The sequence below is a fragment of the Xiphias gladius genome, chromosome 6 (genome assembly GCF_016859285.1).
Source record: "Xiphias gladius isolate SHS-SW01 ecotype Sanya breed wild chromosome 6, ASM1685928v1, whole genome shotgun sequence".
NCBI classification, from domain to species: Eukaryota; Metazoa; Chordata; class Actinopteri; order Istiophoriformes; family Xiphiidae; genus Xiphias; species Xiphias gladius.
Genome location: NC_053405.1, coordinates 26,457,242 through 26,480,962, shown reverse-complemented (window position 1 = coordinate 26,480,962; position 23,721 = coordinate 26,457,242). Strand labels below are relative to the sequence as shown.

Here is a 23,721-nt window from a genome sequence, read left to right as displayed (position 1 = left end):
ACATGACCAACGCTATGTGACCTTGTTGAAAAAGGGGGAAAAGAAACTTCCTATATCGATGTTTGTAGGCTGTACAGGGTTATGACATTCTCCTGTCAGTATGTCACCATAGCAGTTACACAGTGTGTCTTCTTGGCAACAGCAGTCTTCAATTGTCAGTCAGCTGATGCAACTGGAAATGCCGACTCAGAGGCTTGACATCAAGACCCTGTTTCCACAGACATGTCCAAAAACTGTTTTATCCTTTTTTATATTAATGGAAAATAGAAAAATATGCTCTATTGCTGCCGTGTCACCTTTTTTATGTTCCTTCACGAAAAGTGTAAAGAAGCAGTGAGGGGGAAAAATGAAAATTGAGAAATCAACTTTCTGTTCGACTTAAAGGTACTTTTTCATGTAACGCTCAACACATGCCGGTTTTTATGGGATTCAACATTCATATCTGACATCCCCAGTTATTTTCATTATTATGGAATGCATTCATTCAGTGTGTCTGTTCTAATCATAATGAATCACTTCCTAACTGACTTTGTGAAATCTTTTGTTGGGGAAATTTGGAACAACACATATTCTCTCCATTGCAGATTGAAAACCAGGGCACATATCCAAGGTCATCCTTTGTGTTAGAACTTGGATGCAGGGATAACCTCTGATCTCTGGTCAAAAGAGATTAATTTTCATTGTCTAGGTCCCCACACATCAAAGATCTGTTTTGGCTTCTGTTTGTCCTGTTAATTTAATTCAGCAGTGGCACCAACAGCAGGTCAGCAAACATTTGGTGCAGACGTTTAAAAAAAACAAAGACCGTTGGTGTCATTGAACTGTTCCTCTTACCTCATTATATCAAAATTTTCTTAAAGCTGCGTATACTCATCTCAGAATCTGACACGCCTCTGCTCTGAGAGAGAGTAATTAAAAAGTATGTTTTCTGTTTTTGTCCAGTGCAAGTCTCACTGCAGCCACAGGACATTCCCACATTCTTCATCCAACTATCGGTTAGAGAATGTTTTGGCGACCCCTCTCAAAGATTCAAATTTTTGCCTCGATTTAGCAACGCTACTTGCAACTGGATCTGTTAAAAAAAAAAGTCTGGAAATGATTTTTGGGAAAAATTTCCTTTCACAGATTTTGTGAGTAACAGACTCTTCTGTGGATCGCAGGTCTTGATAAGTCATGCTGAGACGAAGGATGGGAGTGGTGGGCCGCTGGATTATGAGGATCTGGAATCTGGAGACGTACTGTCCCCAGTGGAGTTGGAGAGGAAATTTACAGAGCCCACAGAACACCAGTCCGTCATAGTGGTAAGACAATGGACTTACTGTCGTTCCTTCTCTGTGAGAGCTGTACTTTATCACAGGGTGAAAGTTCACCACTGACCACTGACCACTGATCATCTACATCTCTATGTAAATCATGTACAGTTAGAAGAAACTCTGTTTCCAAGAGTCCCTTGGTGCTAGTAAAGACTCATCTTGCTCCTGATATCTCTGTCTTTCCATGATGTCTGTTTTATGAACTTTACCTGACATTTTCCATTTTGGACTTTCTCCATCTTCTTCTCTCTGTTTTATTTTCCTTTGTCTCATTTATTCCTAGTCTCCCACTTATTGATCTTGTTAATATAGTATCTCTTAGGTTCTTTCCCTGTTTTCTGAGACATCTTGATGTGGTCAAACATTAAGACACAGTCATGTAGGGTGAGGGTGCTTAGCAATGGAATCTGATGTCAGATCCCTGCTGATATTTGTGTTGGCTTTGTTTTATTCCCCTCCTAGTTCAATTGCACATACAGAAATAACCAAGAAACCTCAGAAACACTTCCCAGGATTGTACCGGGACCAGCCAGGCAACCGGTCAACAACATGACGTTCAGAATGGAGTTGTACAACAAATTGTCGTCCAACAACCCCTCACGCCAAGCCTTCTTCACTGTTTCACAAAATCAGCAAGTCTTTGTGGAGGTATGCTCTGGATTTCTAATATATTCATTTTTATTTCAGTGTCATGTGTGGTTTGCAGATTAATGCAGTATTGCCTTATGTAACTTGTGTTTTTGTCTCTAAATTGAAACTTTCATGAGAACAGAGAAAACTATGCTGTGTGTACTCTGTCTGGGATTTCAGCTCTTCCTGCTTTGATCTCTTAGTGTGGCATCCAGAAGGTCAATTTGTATTTTGTCTGGTTGGGGCTAAAAAGCTAACACTCACTTTCACCCCTCACATTCATTGTATCTCCCTTCTGTGTCTGGCTCAATATCCTTGTTTCGCAACAGTAATTATGGAGGTCATGTAAGAGATGGCAAAGACTCGTACTCCAAGGTCCTTTGAAGAGATTTATGATGATATCAGCAGGAGATGCTTCGATGACAGTGTGGACGCAGAGCCAGCAGGTTACAAAGAGTTTTCTGTGTGTGAGGTTATGGCGTAAGTCTCTCTTCAGAACTCACACTGTGCTGAGACCTGACCTGAGGCCATGGCCAAAAGGTGCACAAGTGTGCTTTGATGCTCAAAGAGTGGCTTTTTGTTCGTTCAAAACATACCTCTCGCTAGTTGTGCACATACAGTGCATCCAGAAGTTATTCAGACCCCTTGACTTTCACATTTTGTTATGTTGCAGCCTTATGCTAAAATCATTTACATACATTTTTCACCTCAATCTACACTCAATACCCCATAATGACGAAAGTAAAAACAGAATTTTAGAAATTTTTGCAAATTTATTGAAAAGGAAAGACTGAAATATCACATTGACATAAGTATTCAGACCCTTTAGTCAGTACTTAGTTGAAGCACTTTTGGCAACGATTACAGCCTCGAGTCTTCTTGGGTATGACGCAACAAGCCTTGCACACCTGGATTTGGGGATTTTCTGCCACTTTTCTCTGCAGATCCTCTCAAGCTCTGTCAGGTTGCATGGGGACTGTCGGTGGACAGCCATTTTCCAGTCCCTCCAGAGATGTTCGATCGAGTTCAAGTCAGGGCTCTGGATGGGCGACTCAAGGACATTCACAGAGTTGGCCCTTAAGCCACTCCTGCGTTGTCTTGGCTTTGTTCGTAGGGTTTTTGTCCTGTTGGAAGGTCAACCTTTGGCCCAGTCTGAGGTCCTGAGCACTCTGGACCAGGTTTTCATGAAGGATATCTCTGTTCTTTGCCCTATTCAGCTTCCTCTCAACCCTGACCAGTCTCCCTGTCCCTGCTACTGAAAATCACCCCCAAAGCATGATGCTGCCACCTCCATGCTTCACCGCTGGGATAGTATTGACGACTCTGCCATAAAGCCCAAACATCTCAAAGATGATCGAAAGCAATGGGAGGCACCCTTAGCTAAATTTCAAGCATCATAGCAAAGGGTCTGAATAGTTATGTCAATGTGATAAATGTTTTCACTTTGTCATTATGTGTATTTAGTGTAGATTGATTAGGGCAGAAAAATTAATTTAAACAATTTTAGCAAGGCTGCAACATAACAAAATAAAAGTGAAGGGGTGTGAATGCTTTCTGAATGTGCTTTATTGTTGTAAATATATGTATAATCAAACTTAAGTTTCTGTTATACATTATAAGCATAATCTGTGTTATTTAAAAATTATTTTTGTGTCTGTCTGTTTTTCGCTCTGGCCAGACCTTTCTAATGAGGATACCATTACTGGCAATTCGAAGGAGGAAAGAGGATGAATAACTCAAGGGACTGTCTTGTGGTTATGGATGGAAAGTTATAACTACCATCCTAACTGGGACTGAAATACTATTTGAATTTGTTTGAGTTTCTGTCTTGTGTCAGTATCAAGGCAGTGGTCCTTCCTGTGGTTTCCAAACACTCATAGTGGCAGCTAGATTTTGACAAATGGTTCAGTGGGCAGGGATGAAAACGATGCATATATTTTCTTAAGTTGAAGACTAAATTAAGTAGTTATCATTTTACTTTTTGGCTTTATTCCTGACTTAATTTTTTCCAGCCCCACCCAAATTTGTAGTACAGAAAAAAAACTGCCCATTCAAAATGATTTCTTTTGGCAACTTAAGTGCAGTTGATATGGTTAAACAGCTGCCTATTTACTCATTCAGCAGATATAGAGCAACATTAGCGTTCATATGGAGTTCTGTGCTGTCCAATATTAACTCTCCCTCTAAATATTGGGCTCTTTAGCTGGGAAAAGCCCCACTGTGTCGACAACTTTGTCTGTCTGTTGTTTGTTGGACAGGTAGTATACAGGTTTTTTGGGGTTTTTTTTTGTTTTGTTCTTTTGTTTTGTTTTTGGCTGAAAACAGTTTCCTGCTCTTGTAAACAGGGTTACTGACAGCGATGAAAGTGACCTTAATATTAAAATTGGGGCCATAAAACCAAAACCATAAGCTGAATGATACTTAAAAGCTTTGTAGGGCTGAGGGGAACTGTGTTTGTCACTATGAGCAACCCCTTTTACATTAGTCATTTGATGTCCAAACCTAGTATATGGCTAGACCTCGTAGAACTTTTTTGGGAAATTTGCTTATTCTCTTTCATGCTGAGAGTTACAAGAGGGGATAGATACCACTCATGTTGTGAAACTACACCCAGGAGATGGTTAGCTTATCTTAGCATAAAGCCTTGAAGCAGGCAGGGAGAAACAGCTAGCCTGGCTCTGTCCAAAGGAAAGAAATATAAAATTTATATTTTATATTCTCTGGTTTCATGATGCTGCCTCATAGTTTGCATGAATTTGGCGGAACACCGTTCCGTTAACCAGCACACTGTCAGTTCATGACATATAAGCTACAGCACCAGTCTCTCATTCCTTACAGTGATAATGATAACGATACTCTGGCAGCCTGCCCACTACTGTCAATCAAGGAGCACAAATACATTTTTTCTTCCTTTTTGATAATAAAAAACTATTAATATTACATTAAAAAACACGTTGACATATTTTTTTACTACAAAAAGGATTACTGAATATGATATCAGTTGGACTTTAATCTGTACAAAAACTGAACTGTAAAAACAACAAGTTGCAGTTTTACGTGGTTTATTTTTGCCAGGCTGCTTCTTGGCCAGGAGCAGTGACTTCCTGGAGTCTTGTTCACTAGCTGGTTCCCCCTTGCTTCAAATCATTATAACGAGCTAAACTTACTATCTCCTGGCTGTAGTTTCATTTCTACAGACAGATCCGTGAGCAGTGTCAATCTTCTCATCTAACTTTTGGTAAGAAAGCAAATTATTCCAAAATGTTAGTTTATTCTTTTTAAAGACTTTATCATTACTATATACATTACTACGATCATTTCTATCTTGACTTAGCAAAAAACAATAGATGAATAGATGATCATAAAGAGGCTGAAAAATGGCATGTGTGTAAACTGAAGTATAAGAGCAGTGTAAATGATTGTGGTGTGAAAAGAAAAAAAAATGATTCAGTCATGATTTCAGTCTTACTTATGTGAAGGGGCTTGTCTTAACAAAACACAAATAATTAATGTATTTGAAGAATAAATGTTTTTCTTCTCTCTCATGTGCTTCAGGTCACATCAACCGCATCGGATCCGGATCTGGGGCTCATCATTATATCGTGCTCCATTTCTCCCAACTCCAACCCCAGCGTGCCCTCAGACTACACTCTCATCATGACAGTCTGCCCAACAGATGACTCTGTCAATATCTATCCTCACACACAGATGGATAAGAAAAGTTTCAGCTTCACCTTGAACTCAAAGTTTAACGTGTCCCTGCTTTTCCTGCACTGTGAGATGTCTCTGTGCTCAAAGAGATCTCAGAGCAACCAAAGACTACCGCCGGTATGCAGTATATCTTCTCCAAATTACTTTAACTCTTTTGCATGTTTAATGATTTTACTATACAAGCCATCGAAGTTGTTGTATGCTCTCCAGAGCCATATAGTATTAGCAGAGTTTGTATGAGAAGAATTCAGTGTTGTAGTGCAGCACCTTTTACTCTGGCTGAGCAGTGTCAGGTCTGCACCCAAGGCTAAGCAGGAAACGTGGTTCAATGTAAAGTTTGCCAAGTATCCAGCTGCAGAGCAAAATAAGCATCCATCTTAGCCATCATTTTCATTTTTCACTTATTGGGTTATCTGTCCAACTCATACAACCTCTTGCAAGCTCTTTCCTCTCCTTTTTTGACCTATTTTCACTCGGAAAATGCAGTAATGGAGTTTTGGCCTGGGGGTGAATTGTGATTGTGAAGCTAATTGTTATGCTCTGATAATGATCAGAGTCAGGTTAAGGCTAATGAGTTAATCATTTGTTTAATTTCCAAGTTCATACGTTTGGTCAGGTATGACAGAAGGCATTTACTTTAGGTTGAGAAATGTAAATGCTTGCTTTTGCTTTTACAAAACCTGTTTTTGTAGAAGACTGCAAAGAATAAATGCCTTTTACAGAGTAAACTGTTTGTTCTCTTTTGGATTTCCTCACTGTACATTTTTTAATTCTCTTATTTTCTCAAATTTTGTACACACAGTGCTTACAACCTAGTGAGACCTGTGATTCTCCTACTGCGGAAAATGTCCTCAAGATGATGATGAACAGCAAGACATTAACCAAGACGATGGTTGTGGTGGATGGATCTACTCATATAACAGGTTAGCGAGAGGAAAAGAAAACGCATTTTACATCCACTTAGACCTTATGCCATGAGCTTAGTTATATTTTGAGATCTGATTTCCATGACTGTGACCATAGAGTGTGATAAGAAACCTGCAGTAAAGACAAAAGCGGGTCTGAGGGCGAAGGAGCCAGAGAAAGCTCAGTCTGGTACTTGGAGATTACACCAAACCACAAAACAGTGCACATCACTTCCCCACATCTGGTCACCATTAAGTGTGCTGTGTGCGCGTGTTGTCTGATTGTGTACGCAGGTGCGTGTGTATACACATTTGGTGCGTGCATATATATGTCTTTGTAAGTTAAACAAGTGTGCGTGTGCGCGTGCACGTGTGTGTGTGTGTGTGTGTGTGTGCACGTGCATGCGTGCATGCGTGCATGTATGCGTGCGTGAGTATGAGTGTCTTAGGGTGTGTGTACATACTAGCATGTGGTTGACGGCAGTAAAAGGGAGTGTGTTAACGCTGAGGCCCAGTGCGGTTGCTCTGGTCCAGTCCATGCTGAGGAAAAGGTGGAAAAAAAGGAGTCATACAGGATCAAGCTCCAGTTGTTTTCACTTAGGACCTTCACTGTGGCCTCCCCTTTCCACTAAAAAAGAAGGAGAATGGAGGGGTGTGTGTGTGTGTGTGTGTGTGTGTGTGTGTGTGTGTGTGTGTGTGTGTGTGTGTGTGTGTGTGTGTGTGTGTGTGTGTGTGTGTGTGTGTGTGTGTGGAGGTCCTCTCATTGGCTTTGGTAATCCGACCAGAGTATAAAGGCCCCTCAATCATCACTTGGTTAGTTACTCATTCATTCCCTTGCCGTATCTCAGGGGCTGTGATTGTCATCGGGGGAATGGAGCAGCCTGCAGGGAGGGCCTGAGGTCACCACCATCACATTTTACTAATTATGACCTAAACTAAGATGGGGTGATATCATGAGTGTCCAATCTCTGGTGGACTGCCAGAACTCAAATCAGCATCCCCTCTGAGCATTGACACCAACAAGAGGCCTGTGGTCAGTTTACCCACTTTTTGACTCATGAGTTTGATATAATTCACGTCATTTTAATCAGTGTGAGCTAGAGCCCGATATATCAGCATTGCCGATACAGGCTTATTGTAGATTTATTATATCGGTGTATATGGCAGCTGATAAGTAATATGAAGCTGCTGTAGAGAAATGAGAAAGTGTTTTCAGTCATTTCAAAGCACTGAAAAGCAGCGGGGGCTCCAGGATTTTAGAAAGGGGGTGGCCAAAGGTATCTTGATTTTTCTACCAACTTTACTGTATCCATACAAAGATGATATAAGAACAACTTGGGGGCTTAACGCTTACCCTGCAAGGCGGCAGAAGCCAATGATGTGGCAGAAATTTTGCGGTGGCATCTAGGTAGCCAACTGAATTCTAGGGATGACAAGTTAATTTTTTGGCTGTAAAATATCCCACTCAGTTAGAGCTGAAACAATTAGTCAGTTCACCAGAACATAACTGGAAACAATCTTGATAACTGATAAATTGTTTAAATGATTTTCAAAAACACCCAAATTTACTGGTTCCAGCCTCTCAAATGTGAATGTCTTTAAGTTCCATTAGTGTTCTGTTTATGAATAATGAATGATGAATATCTTTGAGATTTAGATTGCTGAACTAAAAAAAACAAGCAATTCTAATGTGTTGACTTGGACTTGGGAATCATAGTGAGCGTTTTCACCATTTTTGACAACCTATCATCAGGAAAAAATAATAGGTAGACTAATCAATAATCAAAATAATTGTTAGTTGCAGCCCTATGCTCAGTACCTTATGTTGCTCACATCTTTTTAGCCAAATTCGAAGGATTTCTATCAAAATGTATATATGTGTTGTGTTTTAACTCAGAAACAGAGAATTTTCAGATTCTTTCAACTCTCAAATATTGATATTGGTAACAGCCTAAAAAATCCAATATCAGTTGAGCTCTGGTGTGAGTAGTCAGAGTTGAACAGGAAAGGGTTAAACAGAAGTGGGTGTATGTATTACACTTTAATTGGACATTGAGTTTCACTGTTGGGCAGAGATACCTTATGGATGTGGTCCCTTTTTATGACAGATGTGCCAGTGTTGATGTTGGAGAAGTTATTGGTAAAGACATTTGTGAACAGAGACCCTAAAATTTGTAGTAGTGAGTGAATGAGTTAGCTAAGCTAGTCCAAAGTAGGCAGCAAGATGCACTGCCATATCTCTATGCCAGTGCTTCTGCCAGGGTTTATTTTTACATGGAGGAGATTAAGTAAACACAGATATGAAATAACCATAGTGAAAAAAAATCAATTTCAAAGTGCTTTCTAACACAAAGGCATCACTGCTGGTAGGATGGCAAACAAAACAAGCAGCCTTTTCAAGTGCCACAGTTCTGCCCTGGCCAGCATCCCAAAGAGCTGAACTCGATCTACAAATCAAACAGGGCCACTTGTGGCCAACTTGGTGCATGGAAAAACACACAGCCTCAAAGCCCTGCCTTCAAAAATAGATTCACTGCTTCACAACATCAATACATTTTATCCCTTTTTTATGGATCTGGCAATGTTCAGGAAAATTTGAACAGTATCATTTATTTGAGAGGTTACACCAGTATAAGTGGTATTACTTTAGTTTAAGTCTGCAGACAGTAAAGGAAGAAGAAAATCTTTAATATCGGGGTAACTGTATTAAAAATATAGGACAGGCTGAAACTGCAGCGTATAAAATATGCCCTGTAATTGAATGTGTGATAAATATCTGTGATGATGCATCACCTTAAGGGGGCAGTGTGTAAGAAATTCATACTCCAAAAAAACAGAGTTTCAACCCTCACCCTCACGTTGAGCTAACGTTATCTTGAATAAATCTAACTTCGACATAGGGTGGTTGCTGACATTTTGCCAAACCTTCATGGATTTGGGAATAATGTTTTCCACACAGGTTTACCTTGCAATCTGATTATGCAACCGGTAGGTTGTTTTCTGCGGTTATTGTCAGACTGACGACAACAATTTCACTTCCAGTCTGCCCAGTCACACACACACACACACACACACACACACACACACACACTCACACACACACACACACACACACACACACACACACACACACAAACATACATATTCTTTCACACATAATTTCTTTTCATCAAGTATATACTGAAGAGAAAGATGTGTGAGTCGATCTTTTATAGGAATCCTGTAAAAGTACTGAATATTATGTGTTGTACAGTATATGGTGCTATTGGCCTTATGGACCTGAGCTGACTGCAGTAACAAGCGTTGAACTATTGAGTTCAACTGTAGTTAGTTTTATTTGTATGAAACCCCAGTGTTTTGCGGATGAAGAATTTGTGGTTTCTGTACTCCATGATGAGAGGATAGAGTTGAACAAAACCAAGTCATTAGCTAGGAGTGCTCTTTCATTCCATAGTAAGCAACCTTACATAAACAAATGACATTCATACAGATATCGGTGCTGTTCCCACTCTAGCAACAGCTTAGAGTTGCAAACACAAGTCATGAGTTTAACTTTTAGAGCACTGTCTGTTTCTGTTAAAGTAAGGACCATAAGTCCAGACCTGACAGACGCCCAGCAGAGCATTGTTCCCCAAACACATCAAAGCATTGTTTAAAAAGGTACTTTGAGTTTTTAGCTTGATAACCATGTACGTTCTTAGATGAGAGTCATACACATTTTTTCAAGTTAAGTTTATTAGTTTAGTGTGCTGTTCCTCTCTCTTCTGCTTATGGGGCTCAAGGCTTTACTGGCCACTCTATTCTTAGCATAACAAGTCACACTAGACAGATATCACTCGAGCGGAGGAATGAGGGTGGAGGGTGGCAGAGGGGACGTCCTCTGGCTATCTTCCCCTCTGAAATTAAAGTCTTCTCTGATGACCTGTCATCATCCATTATGCAAGATGAAAACTCAGAGGTGTTCTTTCCAAGAATAGTCCCCATTGTGCCAGAGTCTTGGACATGTACCAGGCTTGCCTCTTGAGTTTGCCCGTACTCAAGCGCCTTTGTATTGTTTGTTGAGGAATCAATACAGCTAATTTTGCTTTTTGAAAGTATTCCAGATGGCTTGAAAAAAAAATGGGTAAGCAAACTATTTCGGTGTCAGTCAGTCCATCCTTTAGGACACCGACAGCTTACAGAATAGCAGCTCTTTAAATGTATTCCTGGCTCAGGTTCCTGCATCACATTCCACAGAAAATTGCTTACCAACACAGGTCAGTATCAGCAATCTATCGATCCTCTGGCCTGTGGTTGACAGGCTAACTCAGAGCAGGTATTGTTTTAGTTTTTTGTTTCATTTTGACTGTAAACTGTGGATACATACATTAAAAATATTTTTATTTTGCAGGTACTCCTATAATCGAAGGTTCCCAAAGCACAGTGGATCCTCATAAATATAGTAAGTTCTCTTACAGAAGTTCATACTATTTTGTTCTCATTATTAGTATTTTACTCTTCTTCTTTACACTGTATTTTCACGTCTGTCTATGTATGTGAAAATTATGGAGCTGTATAGTGCTCAATATTCAACAAATAAATAAGATATAATGAAATAATTAATCATGTGAATAAATTGTGTAAAATATATAAATGAACGATTAAATAGGGAACCAATTTAGGATATCGTTAAAACTTAACCTCATTCTTATTTTCATTTCATTTCATTAGAAATTTTCATTTCAAAATGCTCTTTTTCAAAGTCTGTTATTATTTCCTATTTTATTTTATAATGCCACCTTTTGTTTTAATAATGTCTAATTTTACAATATAGCGGAGTTGTCACCAATCCTCGCCGTCTCACCTTTCAAGCACTCACAAGCACTCGGCCACCCAGCGGGCTAACTAACTGCCAGCCAGCTGGCTCCTGTTGGGTAGAACAACTGCAGCGAAAGAATTTCTGTCTTCACAGTTTCCTTCCCTGTGACAAACATTTTCGTCTCTCTGACTTTACATTGTACTATGGAGACAGCTCTAAATGAACCAGCCAGCTGTTATCGTTAACACCGGTTCTTTACTTTGATGCTGATTGAAAAACCAAGCTCACAAACCTGCCAGCTAGTTAGCCAGCTAGCTAGGTAGCACGTGCAGCTATGTTAAGCTAAATGAAAGGAGAGGTTAGTTACTATGTCTATGAACTGTGCTTATTTATAGCAGCAGTTGTTGCCCTGGCTAACAGGAGGTAACTGAGTAAATTTGGGAGCAGTTGTTGGGCTGGCGAGCTTAAGAGAGGCAGAGGCCGTGTTATTTGCTGAGAGGTGAAAATGCGGTAACTGGTGACTGGTATTGTAAGAGTGATAAAAGGATATTTCATAATAATGAGTTCAGTTTTAATGATTTCCTAAATTATTTTTAATTTATATATTATACACAATTTATTCATGTGATTATTTATTTAAGTATGTCTTATTTATTTATTTAATAATGAAAACTTTTGGTCTCCACAGAATTTGTGTTTGAAAGATGTTAAATATGTCCAAGTTGTCATGTCAGAATATATGAAGTGTGTGCTGTTTTTTTTTCTTTGTTTGTTTTTTTATCCCAGACACACTGTATGTGCTGGACACTCCAACAGTAGTGGGAATTGCCTTTGCAGCCTTCGTGATTGGGGCTCTGTTGACCGGAGCCCTGTGGTTTATCTACTCACACACAGGTAGGTCCTTTTACCTGCTGCTCCACAGCCCCGGCTCACCTTTCTACATTAATGAAAAGATAAAATCCAAAGGAATGTTGGAGTGTCTCAGTTCCAAAAATGTGCTGCTGGGATTGCCAAACATCCTGCTGCGGACAGAGGCCAGTTCACAATAACATATTGCCTCCTCTACTGTAAATATATCCTGTTGGTCAGCAGCAAGAGCTCTTCTCTTTCCTGCCTTTGAATGTTTTGGGGACTGCGGGGTGGTCAGCAAATATTCTCAGTACAATGGCTGGAGACGAGTTGGAAATTCCCCTTGTTGGGTGTAGCAGTCGCTCAGAGGAAAAGACATACAATCTGTCCATTAGATGCCAAGACTTTCCCCATCACCCCCAGCCTGCTGACCCCACCCGACCCCTGAGAGGAAGCGCGCTCCCAGCAGCCCAGTGTGTTCACCGTTGCATAGAGCTGCCCTGTTCTCGTTGGCCTTAGTGTTGACTGGTGATCCGCAATTCCACTGACCTGTTGCCCCGTGGCTGGTGTGTTCTCCATGGACGTCTTTCATAAACGCGGTCAGGATGTTTGAGTTTAAAAGTTGAGTCTTTCAGAAAATACAACAATGTGAGTGTTTAAGTTTACACTAAGTTTACAGTTTGGAAGGAGTTCACAGTTTGACAGTGTTGGATGGTTGGAGTGGTAAATCATTCCCATAATAGCTGTGAATTTAGTGGTGATACAGACACTTGTCAAAACGGTTACAGTAATACAAACTGTTTAGAATTTCATTCATGCTCAGTCACAATGACAAGTGTTTACTGAACAGGATTTCACTTAGCAGGAAAGATCACCTGTCAGATTATTGTCCCCTTATCTTTTCAATATTGGTATTGGCTCCTCTTTAGAAAGTGACTTGATTTAAACTTTATGGGTCTCCTGTAGTTACCAGCAATGAAAAGCTGGTCAATTTTCTAAATACATTAAATTGCAAAAGTTAACATGTATAGGGAACAGGTGTAAGGATAGGAGTTATAAAAAAAAGAAACAAACAAACAATACAATGACAAGACTCTGGAATACAGATGCATGCTCCTGTTGATGTTATTTAAATAAGCCTTAGTGTAGGGTAACTTTGGATGAGCCTGTTTAGCTTATCTTGGCTGAAATTACCTTATATGGCAACATATATATGGCGGTTCCACCTAAACCCCAAGAATGTAGATCCCCCCAAAAAACACCAAAAATATCAGGTCAGAGTATATTTTAAATCAGTATACAGAGTGATGAAACAATGTGGGTCAATCCCCACAGGGTCTGACGACAATGTTCCTGGCCTCTCAAGAAACAGTTTTCCCTTTTTTAAGTTACACATACTCATTGGAATTATATTTGGAGTTATTGTATCCATTACAGATTAATTCCATATAAGGCAATTTGAAATATAAATGCTCTAAAAAGAATCTTGCAACATATTATTTGACATTTTGCTCATTATCTTGGCACATACAATAGGTCTGCATTCTGCCAGAGCTGTAGTTACCTCTGCCAAGAGATCTGCTCTGCTCCTTTTGGTGAAATAACATACGAATGAAAAATTCAAACCAATTGTGAAAACAGGTTGAATCCCTTGCATACGGAGAAATTTCACACATAAGATCCAAACATATGCTCCAAAATTAGAAAATAATGGGGATCACACACTACACAATAGTAAGATAAGCTATCTTGACAGAGAAAACACCAGCTTCCTTTTTTACCCATGATAGCTGCAAGGCTCCGGGGATGGCAGTGTCGGTTGGTTGGTCCACCACTTCAGACCGGCAACTGCTGGATGGTTTGACTTGTAATTCTGTACAGACATTCATGGTACTCAGATGATGAATCCTAATGACTTTGGTTATCCCTTGACTTTTGCTCTAGTGCCAACATGAGGTTGACGTTTGCAGTTTTGAGTGAAATTCTTTGACAGCTGTTTTGTTTTGTTTCTGGATTGTCATGAAATTTGCTTAACAAATGTGTCCAGTTCTTTGGTTTTATGACCAATACCTGCAAAAATGATACTCTCATTCCCCTCAGCTGTACTTTGTAATCAGTGCTAACTAGCAAATGCTATCATGCTAAAAGGTTAAACTAAGATAATGATCATGGCAAACATGATACAGTACCTGCTAAATATCAGCATGTTAGCATATGATTTTTCTTGTAAAACAGATTAGTACCCGAGCTTCCCCAAGTGTCTCTGTTCCTGCAGCAATCCATCATTTTTGTAGGAGCTTAGTGGTCCACAGAAAACTCCGCAATTCTGCTCTTCTCTTATATTAGATTAAAAATTCCTGGAGTCAGCTGAGACTGAAAAGTACAATTGGCAAGTCTAATGGCTGAGACTGAGACAAGTGAGAGACAATAGATGTCTCTGTTTCTATATTAGTGAGTTTGGAGGGTTGACTGTGTTGTTGTTCAAGAGACACTGACATTGTGCTTATGCATTTGTGATTCCCTCTCCAAAAGTCAAGGCAAATTGTCTCCAAGTCAAACATCTGTTACCAGAACTGGACACAGAGTATGTACAATATGTTCCTGTGACATAAAAGCAGCCTTTATCTCTACTATCTAGAAAGATAATATTGGACTTGGGAATTTATATTTCCTCTGACAGATGAGGAGAATCCAAGTCGCTTTGTTTTGTAGAGAGCTTGATCCTGTGAGGGATAGGCTGCTGGCAGCTCTGCTCTGGTAAACATTATCAGAACTGAGGGGCCCCAAAGAGGGAGCGGGATGCAGGATCGCCTGTGGACACATATCATACTGTATATGCAAGCACTTGTACATACACACACTAGTTTCAGCACACACTAAACTATGGGTAGAAATAGCTTTGTCTAAGATAGTTTAATAGTAGTGTGTGCTCTCCACTTTTCTAGGAGGAAAGAAGCGATGAAGCAACCAAGAGACAGACTGCAGTAATAATTGTGCCAAAAACTCAAATGAAACACAGGCTGGGCCTTATTTCAAAAGCTGTCCATTGTCTATCACAGACGTATTGTAAACAAATGTAAGAACTTATATTTGGCCCTTCATTTAAGCCCTGATGGTTTGGGGCTTTCTGAAGTAACATCTTTAGGGTCCTAACAGTTGAAAACACTGTGCATCTGCAGCAGTTGATGCTTTGAGATGTTCAACGATAGGGCAGATGCAGTCCAGAGTTCTTGTTGTATACTTTCGCACATTTTCCATGTGCTTTTACTTGAGTAAGAATGAATTTGCATAGATAAGGCTGAGGTAAAGAATAAAGAATTCTATTTTAACTACAGTACAAGGTTTATGTCGAGTGGTGACAGTCGTAGTAAACAGTAGAGGATTAACAGTATTTTTTTCTTCAACAGATGACCAATGGAGGCTCCAGAGTCTTAGAGTGAAATTTGTAGCTTCAACCAAATGGATTTGTCCTTGTTCTGCCTACCTCTGGCTTTTTCTAATACATATACATTTTTCTGTCTCCCTTTGGTCCAATCCCCTCCCGCTTCCTCTCCACTCCCTCTCCCGTCTCACCTACGTTTAGGAGAGACAGCTGGCACACAGCAGGTCCAGAAGTCTCAACCTGCCTCCGAGAACAGCAGCGTGGCCCACAGTATCGGCAGCACACAAAGCACGCCTTGCTCCAGTAGCAGCACAGCGTAGCCCAGGACGCACCCTAGCGGGACGCACAGCGCTGCCATGGCACAGGAAGGGCCTGACTCTTCACAGGGACCGGTCTGTTGATTTCCTTCCATGAAAGGAATTATTTTGGAGAATCGATAGGAAGGAAAAAAAAATATGATTTTGAAAAAGAAGATAACTCACAATAACACCCTCCATCCTTGTGTATGTCCCTTTATGCAACAAGTGTATGCAGACAAATGTACTGTCCTGGTGTTATTGTTGTGTAACAGTTCTGAGACCCAGCTTGGCACCCTCACCCCATATCTAGTACAAAAACCCACAAGAAACAAATGTGAGTTTATACCAGGCAATTCTTTCTACTCCAAAAGCTGCTCTTTTTCTGACCACAACGGACCCTTTAGTTTTGACCTTAAATGGTTTGATTTGGGCTGTTTGTAACCAGAAGGTGCACTCCAACAGCGAGGAATAGCAGTGATGTCAGTATTAGTAAGTGAGATGCTGGTGGTTGGACTGTAACACGCTACTTTATGACAAACAGCCCCCGTGGTGGCAAAGGAGCAAAGCAACCACTATTAACAACAGTGCAGTGTGAACAGACGTCATCATCTGTACCCAAAGACAGATAATGGCTTTTAAAAGATGCAAGACAGTGTAGGTATTGAATGTATACAGAAGAGTAAATGCCAAAAAATGTGAAAGAAAAAATGTGAAAGTCATGCTGACAAAATGCCACATTTTATAATGTACTCTATTCACTCATTTATTCCCTCATAATAGATTTATACACACAGGTTGGTAAAACATATTTTACCAGTGCTTTCTATAAAGTAGTTATAGTAATGGATTCAGTAGATGGGGGTCTGAGTCTCAATTTCATAGATGTTGATGACACAACTTCACAGGGACATTATGGGTTCCCTTTTATTAGTTATTGTTAATGGAATAGTTAATGGAATATTTTGGGAAATACGATGTTTTTTAATCCAAAAGTTAGATGTCAAGATCGCATCTGCACGCTAAATACGGAGCCCAATACAGGAGGGGGATTAGCCTAGTTTAGCATGAATATTGTAAGCAAAGGGAAACGGTGAGCGTAGAGAGAGTTCAACATTTTTAAGAAAAGGTCACAGAAACAAAACTCCCCCTAAAACCCCAAATTGTCATTTTAAATGACTGTCTTTGCAGGGTGAAAGAAACGTGTCAATTACTGAGCTTTGGAGATACTGGTAAGTGTATTTTATTTTGCACAGCCAGGCTAGCCAGGTTCCCGATGCTGGTTTTTTTTTTTTTATGCTAAGGGAGCCTTATAAAACCTGAAAATACACCTGCCAGCACCACGGAGACGCATTCACTCACACGTGATATCTCGTCCGTACACCAACAGAAAAGTGAACATGTACGTGTGGTATGTTTAAGCTAGGCTAATCACCTCCCAGTCACTAAACACACAGACATGAGTGGTTTCGATCTCGTTATCTCGCTCTTGGAAAGAAAGCGAATAAGCATATTTCCCAAAATTATTCTTTTAAGATGTGTATATTTTTGTAAATATTGTAAATACTCCAAAATAACATGAGGCAGATTGTGAAAATAACGTTTTTGTAGCTTTCGATTAGACAGTGTGAGGTCCTAGTTATTACCATATCATATTTTAAAAGTTATAAAATATGCAACACGCTGTTGAATGACAAAATCAGTAGGGTGTAGTTTGAGGACAATCATGGCTTAGCGTAGCTGACATAGTTTGGGTCCTACTGTCTGTCCCTTTACACTAGGGCTGCCACTGTATAGTACATTCATTATTGACAATCTGTTGATAACTAATCAAATAATCCTGTCAGTTATATAATGTCAGTTAGTAGTGAAAAACGCTCATCAGACCAAAAGCCCCAAATCCTCACATTTCAGAAGCTATAAAAAAATGAATATTTGGCATTTGCTCTTAATAAATAACTGAAGTGATGATCAATTTTCTATCATTTGACAAATTGATTATTCAGCTGATTGTAGTCTTATCAGACAGAGCCCAAGGAAGACCAGTTTTGTTATTTTAGAAGGCCAGATGTACAGCGTATGGAGTTCCTTATCGCAGTTCTTTTTGTATAGATCTTGGCACTTACAGTGTGTTGAATAAGCTGTAGCTTAAGTTCCTTGTTAGATACATTTTCAAGGGTTCCTCGATCTGCAACACCACGACTACCCCGCCGTCTCAGAATAATATGAATGTTTGCTGTAGTGCCTTCCCTTACTAACCCGTATGTGTTTTTTATCAGACTGTGTGTGGGACTAACTTTGGGAATTCAAGAGAGGAGGTTTCCCTGTAATGATTTAACTGTGTCTCTGCTAAAGATTAACAAGAAAATCTGAATGTATGTTATCTGAAAGCTTTTGATTTTCTTTTTCTTTTCATATGTAAACATGTATAAAGCTTTCTAAAGAGGGAACAGAGTATAAATATATATATTTGTGTATAAAATTATATTTTGGAATATATTTACCAAGAGAAATTTATTGCCTTCTATGTGTGTAAGTACTGTGAATTGTGGATGTGCCCAGACATAACACGTTTGTCGAGGATTTATTAAGATTATGCTAAAAAGCCTCGTGGCATGTTTTATGACACTTTGACCACTGAAAATTTGTAATACAAAATTATTGAGCCCATTTAATTTTATCGAGCTTTTGTTGAGCTCGATTTTTTTAAATAATCACACTTTGAGGTTTTTTTTTTTAAAACTAATAAATTTTCAAAATATGCAAGACTAAACAAAAAATATCTAGTTGATCTTAAAAGCTTTAGCTTTGAAATATTTATATGTCAATATTTATAAAAGAATTGTCATAAAACATGTTATGAGTTTTTAATGAATACGACATATAAACACTTTTCAAACAAAGCATTACCAGCAGATTATTTCTTCTGTACACGGAAGAAATACTTCCAAAACTCCTGTGTTTGTTTAAATATTATAGTTTGTCATCTAATATTTGGATGGAATTTTTATTTTCCCACTTGGCAATAAGAACTCATTACTGAAGCTGTTTCATATTGATTACTATTTTGTATAAATCGTGTGTTTCCTAAAATATTTTCATATGAAATAAATAAATCAGATATTAAATTTATATATTTGAATCAGTATCTTAAATATCCATTTCAAATCTTTGAAGATAAGCTGTGGCAATGACTATTAAACTTTATTTTTTATCATAATATTAGTAGGGTTCTGTTGTCACCACGTAAGAAAACCCTGATCCCCAACCTGTTTTATTCCTCCTATCATCATAAACAATGACATTTAACACCTTAAAATAATGGGAAAAAAAATACATCCATGCTAAACCATTGGTGGCAGCAGTTTAACCACATTTGAAATAAGAATACATAATACATGTGCATACATTCAGCTAGAATGGAGGAAAGTCTCTTATTTTGTTTCTGGAAACTCAACTGTTTTCACTAACACTTGAGAAATAATGTTTACGAAACAATAGTAGAACCACCTGGTTCTGGAGCAACAGTAGATCTCTGTTTGTTTCGTCGGGCCTCATGCCAGGAGTGTCTGTTAACTCACTTATACAGAAAATATACAGCAATGACATGTTGCGCACTGGTGCTGTTATCAAGCAGCATTGTTGTGAACGACAACGCTGTATCCCACTGCACAGAGAATTTACTTGGTGAACGATCCGTGTTTTACAGAGTGGAGATAATGAGTGGTCATTGTGGGATTAAGGCTTCCCAGCATTCCTGTAGTTTTAGGGTTTCTCTTATCGACTGTGGCAACCCCCCCCCCCGTATGCAGTCGTCCCCTCCATGCTGCTAAGCGGCTGAGCCTCAAGTTATGTTGTGGATCTAATCCTCTCATTTGAGATAATTTGGAGATATTCTTTCACTCAACCTGATGATACAGTTCAGAGTTGATGCTCAAAGATCAACATTCGTCCTCCGCCACTGCCCCAGCACATGCTGGGAAAACCTCCAGCCACTTTCACCCTATTGGCTGTGAATAAGAACAAGCAGGTATATGCTATCAATATGAAATAATGATGCTGTATCCCACCGAGGATTATTTTTACAATAGGAGTGCTGAAGGAGTGACGGCGTTCCGCTGTATGACTCATGATTAATGCTGATCTGAAAACAACTATAATTGGAGCACAAATCCACATAACTAGTTATTGATTGTATTTTTTTTTTTTTTTTAACCATTTGACTACCTCATGTTTTTCTATGAATGTGTAACTTGTGTGTTCGTATGTGTGTGAGTGTGTTCTGCGCCTCTGTTTGACCTCAAGAAAAGCTTAAAAGCCTATAGATTATGCTGCAGTTTAATGATTTTGGGGCCTTTACATGGTTTTATTGCAGTTCACATTTAATTTTTCACTCCCAAAGCAAACAATGAAGAGCTAGTTTTTTCCCATGATGCAAGTGGATCTTTTTCGGGCGTTGTAAATGAGTAAAACTTTGGTTAGCAGTTATTGTTTCCTTTTGAATTTTGAAATTTCTTATAGGCTGTAAATATGCATGAAGTTTGTATACCCATTATGTTCAATAAATGTTCATATAAATTCACGAGATTGTTGTCTGAAGACTTCTCTGCCATTTTGGGAATTTTTGCACCAAGCGAGCCACACGTGTGTGTGTGTGTGTGTGTGTGTGTGTGTGCGTGTGTGTGCGTGTGTGTGCGTGTGTGAGTGTGGAGTGTGGACACCCCCTGTATGGATTTGCTTCAGAACAATGAGCTGGAATAATTATGTGTTAGGCTTGGCTCTGTTGCGGTGAAGTCATGACTTGTCTCTAGTGAGCTCATAAATGATCCAGACCATGTGGACCTCTGGCTGGAGGTTTTTTGGGGGGAGGCCACTGAGATGAGTGTAACGCACAACTTCCCCCCGCCCGGCATCTTTGTTTTTGATTAGAGCTCCCTGGAGACGGCTGCAAGCAGCGTGTAGAGTAGATTGGAGAGCTCTGTGATTATAGTACGAGAGAAGGAGCCCAGGGGCAAATGGTAATGCAGCCTCTCATTATGCCAGCTCATGTTTGGGTGGCCCACATGTCCTAAATCCTTCTGACCCCGTTGTGGCCTTTGTGATGTCACATCTGTATCTTTTTTTCCCAGACTGCCCATCCTCTGACAGCGAGGCTCTTGTCCAGCTGATGATTAATTTATTGAATTCTTAAACAAATGCCCTTCCCCTCATCAGACTGTAGATTGATATAGATGTAAATGTTTCGATTTTTTTAAAGCTTCCCCCTTCGGGTATGTGGAACACAAATTTGTTGTTCCGCAGCCAATCTATTTAGTCACGGATCATATGAGGCCTAGACAATATTGCATGTCAAATACAGCCTCAAATTGAGAGAGGCTTTCTGTTCTTTTTTAGCTGAGAGGACTCCAAACAATGACGCTGACGAGAGCTGGAGTAATTTAGACCAGACCTTTGGTCCTAAACATGATTACTTGAATTAAGTTGAGCGAGATGCTCTGGAAGTTTTTGGCTTGAGGGGGATAACGCCAGATTAACAGGCCGTGTGTATGCCCGCCCTCACAGCACTTCTTCCTGTCCCATGGCAAATAAATATAGTGTGACTGGACGTCGACTTTGCTTCACGTTCTGTCCCGCCGTTTGCACGCACAAAAATGTATTTCAAAAACCTCACGCAGAATCATAAGAAAGCAAATCCTACATATCACGTTGCAGGGACACCTTACAACTGTAATGTAGCAGCTGCTTCGGCTCTGCTGCATGGTCACACCTATCATACAGTATTTTATGTATCTTCCATTGGGATTAGAAATGAAAGGCAATAGGAACAACAATACTAATGTGCTGCAGCTTCTCAGCCTGTGCGGGGGGGGCTCAAGTTTCCCATTTATTGTTTGTTCATATGTAGAAGAGCAAATGGTCACAATAATATTCCGTTAGCTTGAAGAAGTGCAAAAATAGAGTTTGTACTGTAATGAAATTCGGTACTTTCGTTTAAAAACTGCATAAATTGAATCCGTACACCAGCTGAAAAGCACAACATCTGACATATCACTTTATTGAGTTGCGAAGTAAGGTGAGTTATTCGGGGCCCCCCTGAAGTACAAGGCCCATCCATTTTCTCAATGCGCAATGTTCGCTGACTCACAGCCGAAGCACTTCCACGGCTATTTTGGTCGTTCAAATCTTGGTGAAACATCAGAACATGATATGAACAACTACACCAAAAAAAAAAAAATCTGGTTCTTAGAAAAACCGTCAAAGGCTCAAGCTTGCGTCCGTAAACAAATGAGGGGTGAGAATGTAACAGTGATTCCCAAGAGGCATTTGGGGAAGAAGCATCCAATAGCCGAGGTTAAAATTTCTTTCTGGTGCACGTGCTGCTAACTGTGAGCGTAAGCTACGATTACACTGCTGAAAAAACTGATAACACAATGTGCTGCTTGAATTCCATTTCTGGCTCAAGGTCCATTTTGGAGGAATTCAACAAGTTTGAGGTTTTGCTCTCAAGTGCATCAACAAATCAACATTGCCGCAGCTCTCTTTAGCATCTCTGGCTGGCTTTTTTAAATAGCAACAGCAGCAGAGGCTCATGGGTATAGTAGTCCAGCCCTTGACTGAGGTATGCTAACTTCAGCCTCACATCACAGCTGGTTCCTATGCCGAACAACAATATAACTATCCTGCGTTTCATATTGTTGCCAGAATACATGAAACTGTTTTTTTGTTTTGTTTTTTGCTGAATCGCAAACTCAGTTTTTATTGTGGCACATGGGTACTGCATGTGTGTATTGCTTTTTTGGTTTTTTTTGTTTTTTTTAAGAGATTTCAAACCACCGGATTTATTACTGGAAAAAAACTAGACTAACGTTTCCAGTTGGAAGAAAAGAAAAAAAAATCCTCTGTAGCCAAAAATTACACTGCTCATAATGAAAAAGCTCAATCATAACGAGCTTTATACCATAAACATCTCCTGATCAACTGCAGTAAACGGCTTTTTTTCTCTGCACCCTTTTTTCTACATTTCCTAGCACTTGGACCTTTGCATGCACATGTGCAATACGTATGTCCAAACACACACACACAAACACACCAAACAGGCTCCTTCCTCTATGCATAATTATACTTAGTGATTTGCTGCCCAAGCCACAAATCCAAACTTAAAACACAAACAAACTGGAGAAAATGAACCAGCGCCCACTCTCCCAGTTCATATGTCTGTACTGTTTGGACAAACAGTCTTATCTGAGGAAATATCTCCTTTTCAAATGGAGGACTTCAGGCACCAAAAATAAAAACGAAGGCTGACAACTTGCAACGACTGCTATTAGAGCTGTCACACAAGCCTCATTTACTTCTCATTTCTTCCAGATCCACGGTATCCAAATCATATGTACACCTGGCGACCTCTTCCATCACATAGCAGAAATCTGATTGCATTGACTAAGCAGTTGCCTGTGAAAATAGCTCTTTTTCTTATGAGGTGGTTGGGAGTTTATGTTTCCGCCGGTGTGGCTCAAGTCGTAACTCTTTGGGAGGAGCATAGCGGCACATGTGGCTCGTGCCGACACATCATTCATTTACATTCATTTACACTTGACCAACTTGTGGCCTCAAACACCTTTGGGAGGCTTTTTTTTTTTTTTTTTTTTTAATACATATAGCAGATAAACAGCTCAGAATCCTGAACCATAATGTGTGTTGGTTGCATTCATTCTTGGCTTTTTATCTCTCTGACAGATCCAAGAGGTGACTGTGTAAACGGCAGAATTTTAACTTCAGCAAGGTTTATACCGTTGTGAGTGACTGTTATTACTCTAAAACTCATAGAGAGAGGAAC

The 23,721-nt window shown here is 39.7% G+C and overlaps 1 protein-coding gene across 1 annotated transcript in view; it reads left to right on the top strand.

The window, feature by feature from the left end:
• Window positions 1–20,443, top strand: part of tgfbr3 (transforming growth factor, beta receptor III) — a 71,806-nt gene extending 51,363 nt beyond the window's left edge. The window contains exons 11-17 of the mRNA XM_040127969.1: window positions 1,161–1,301; window positions 1,776–1,961; window positions 5,499–5,771; window positions 6,457–6,577; window positions 10,950–11,000; window positions 12,144–12,251; window positions 15,790–20,443. Coding sequence (XP_039983903.1) covers window positions 1,161–1,301; window positions 1,776–1,961; window positions 5,499–5,771; window positions 6,457–6,577; window positions 10,950–11,000; window positions 12,144–12,251; window positions 15,790–15,908 — 999 coding nt within the window. The 3' untranslated portion in view covers window positions 15,909–20,443. The remainder of the gene's footprint in view (window positions 1–1,160; window positions 1,302–1,775; window positions 1,962–5,498; window positions 5,772–6,456; window positions 6,578–10,949; window positions 11,001–12,143; window positions 12,252–15,789) is intronic.
• Window positions 20,444–23,721: the final 3,278 nt, after the last annotated feature.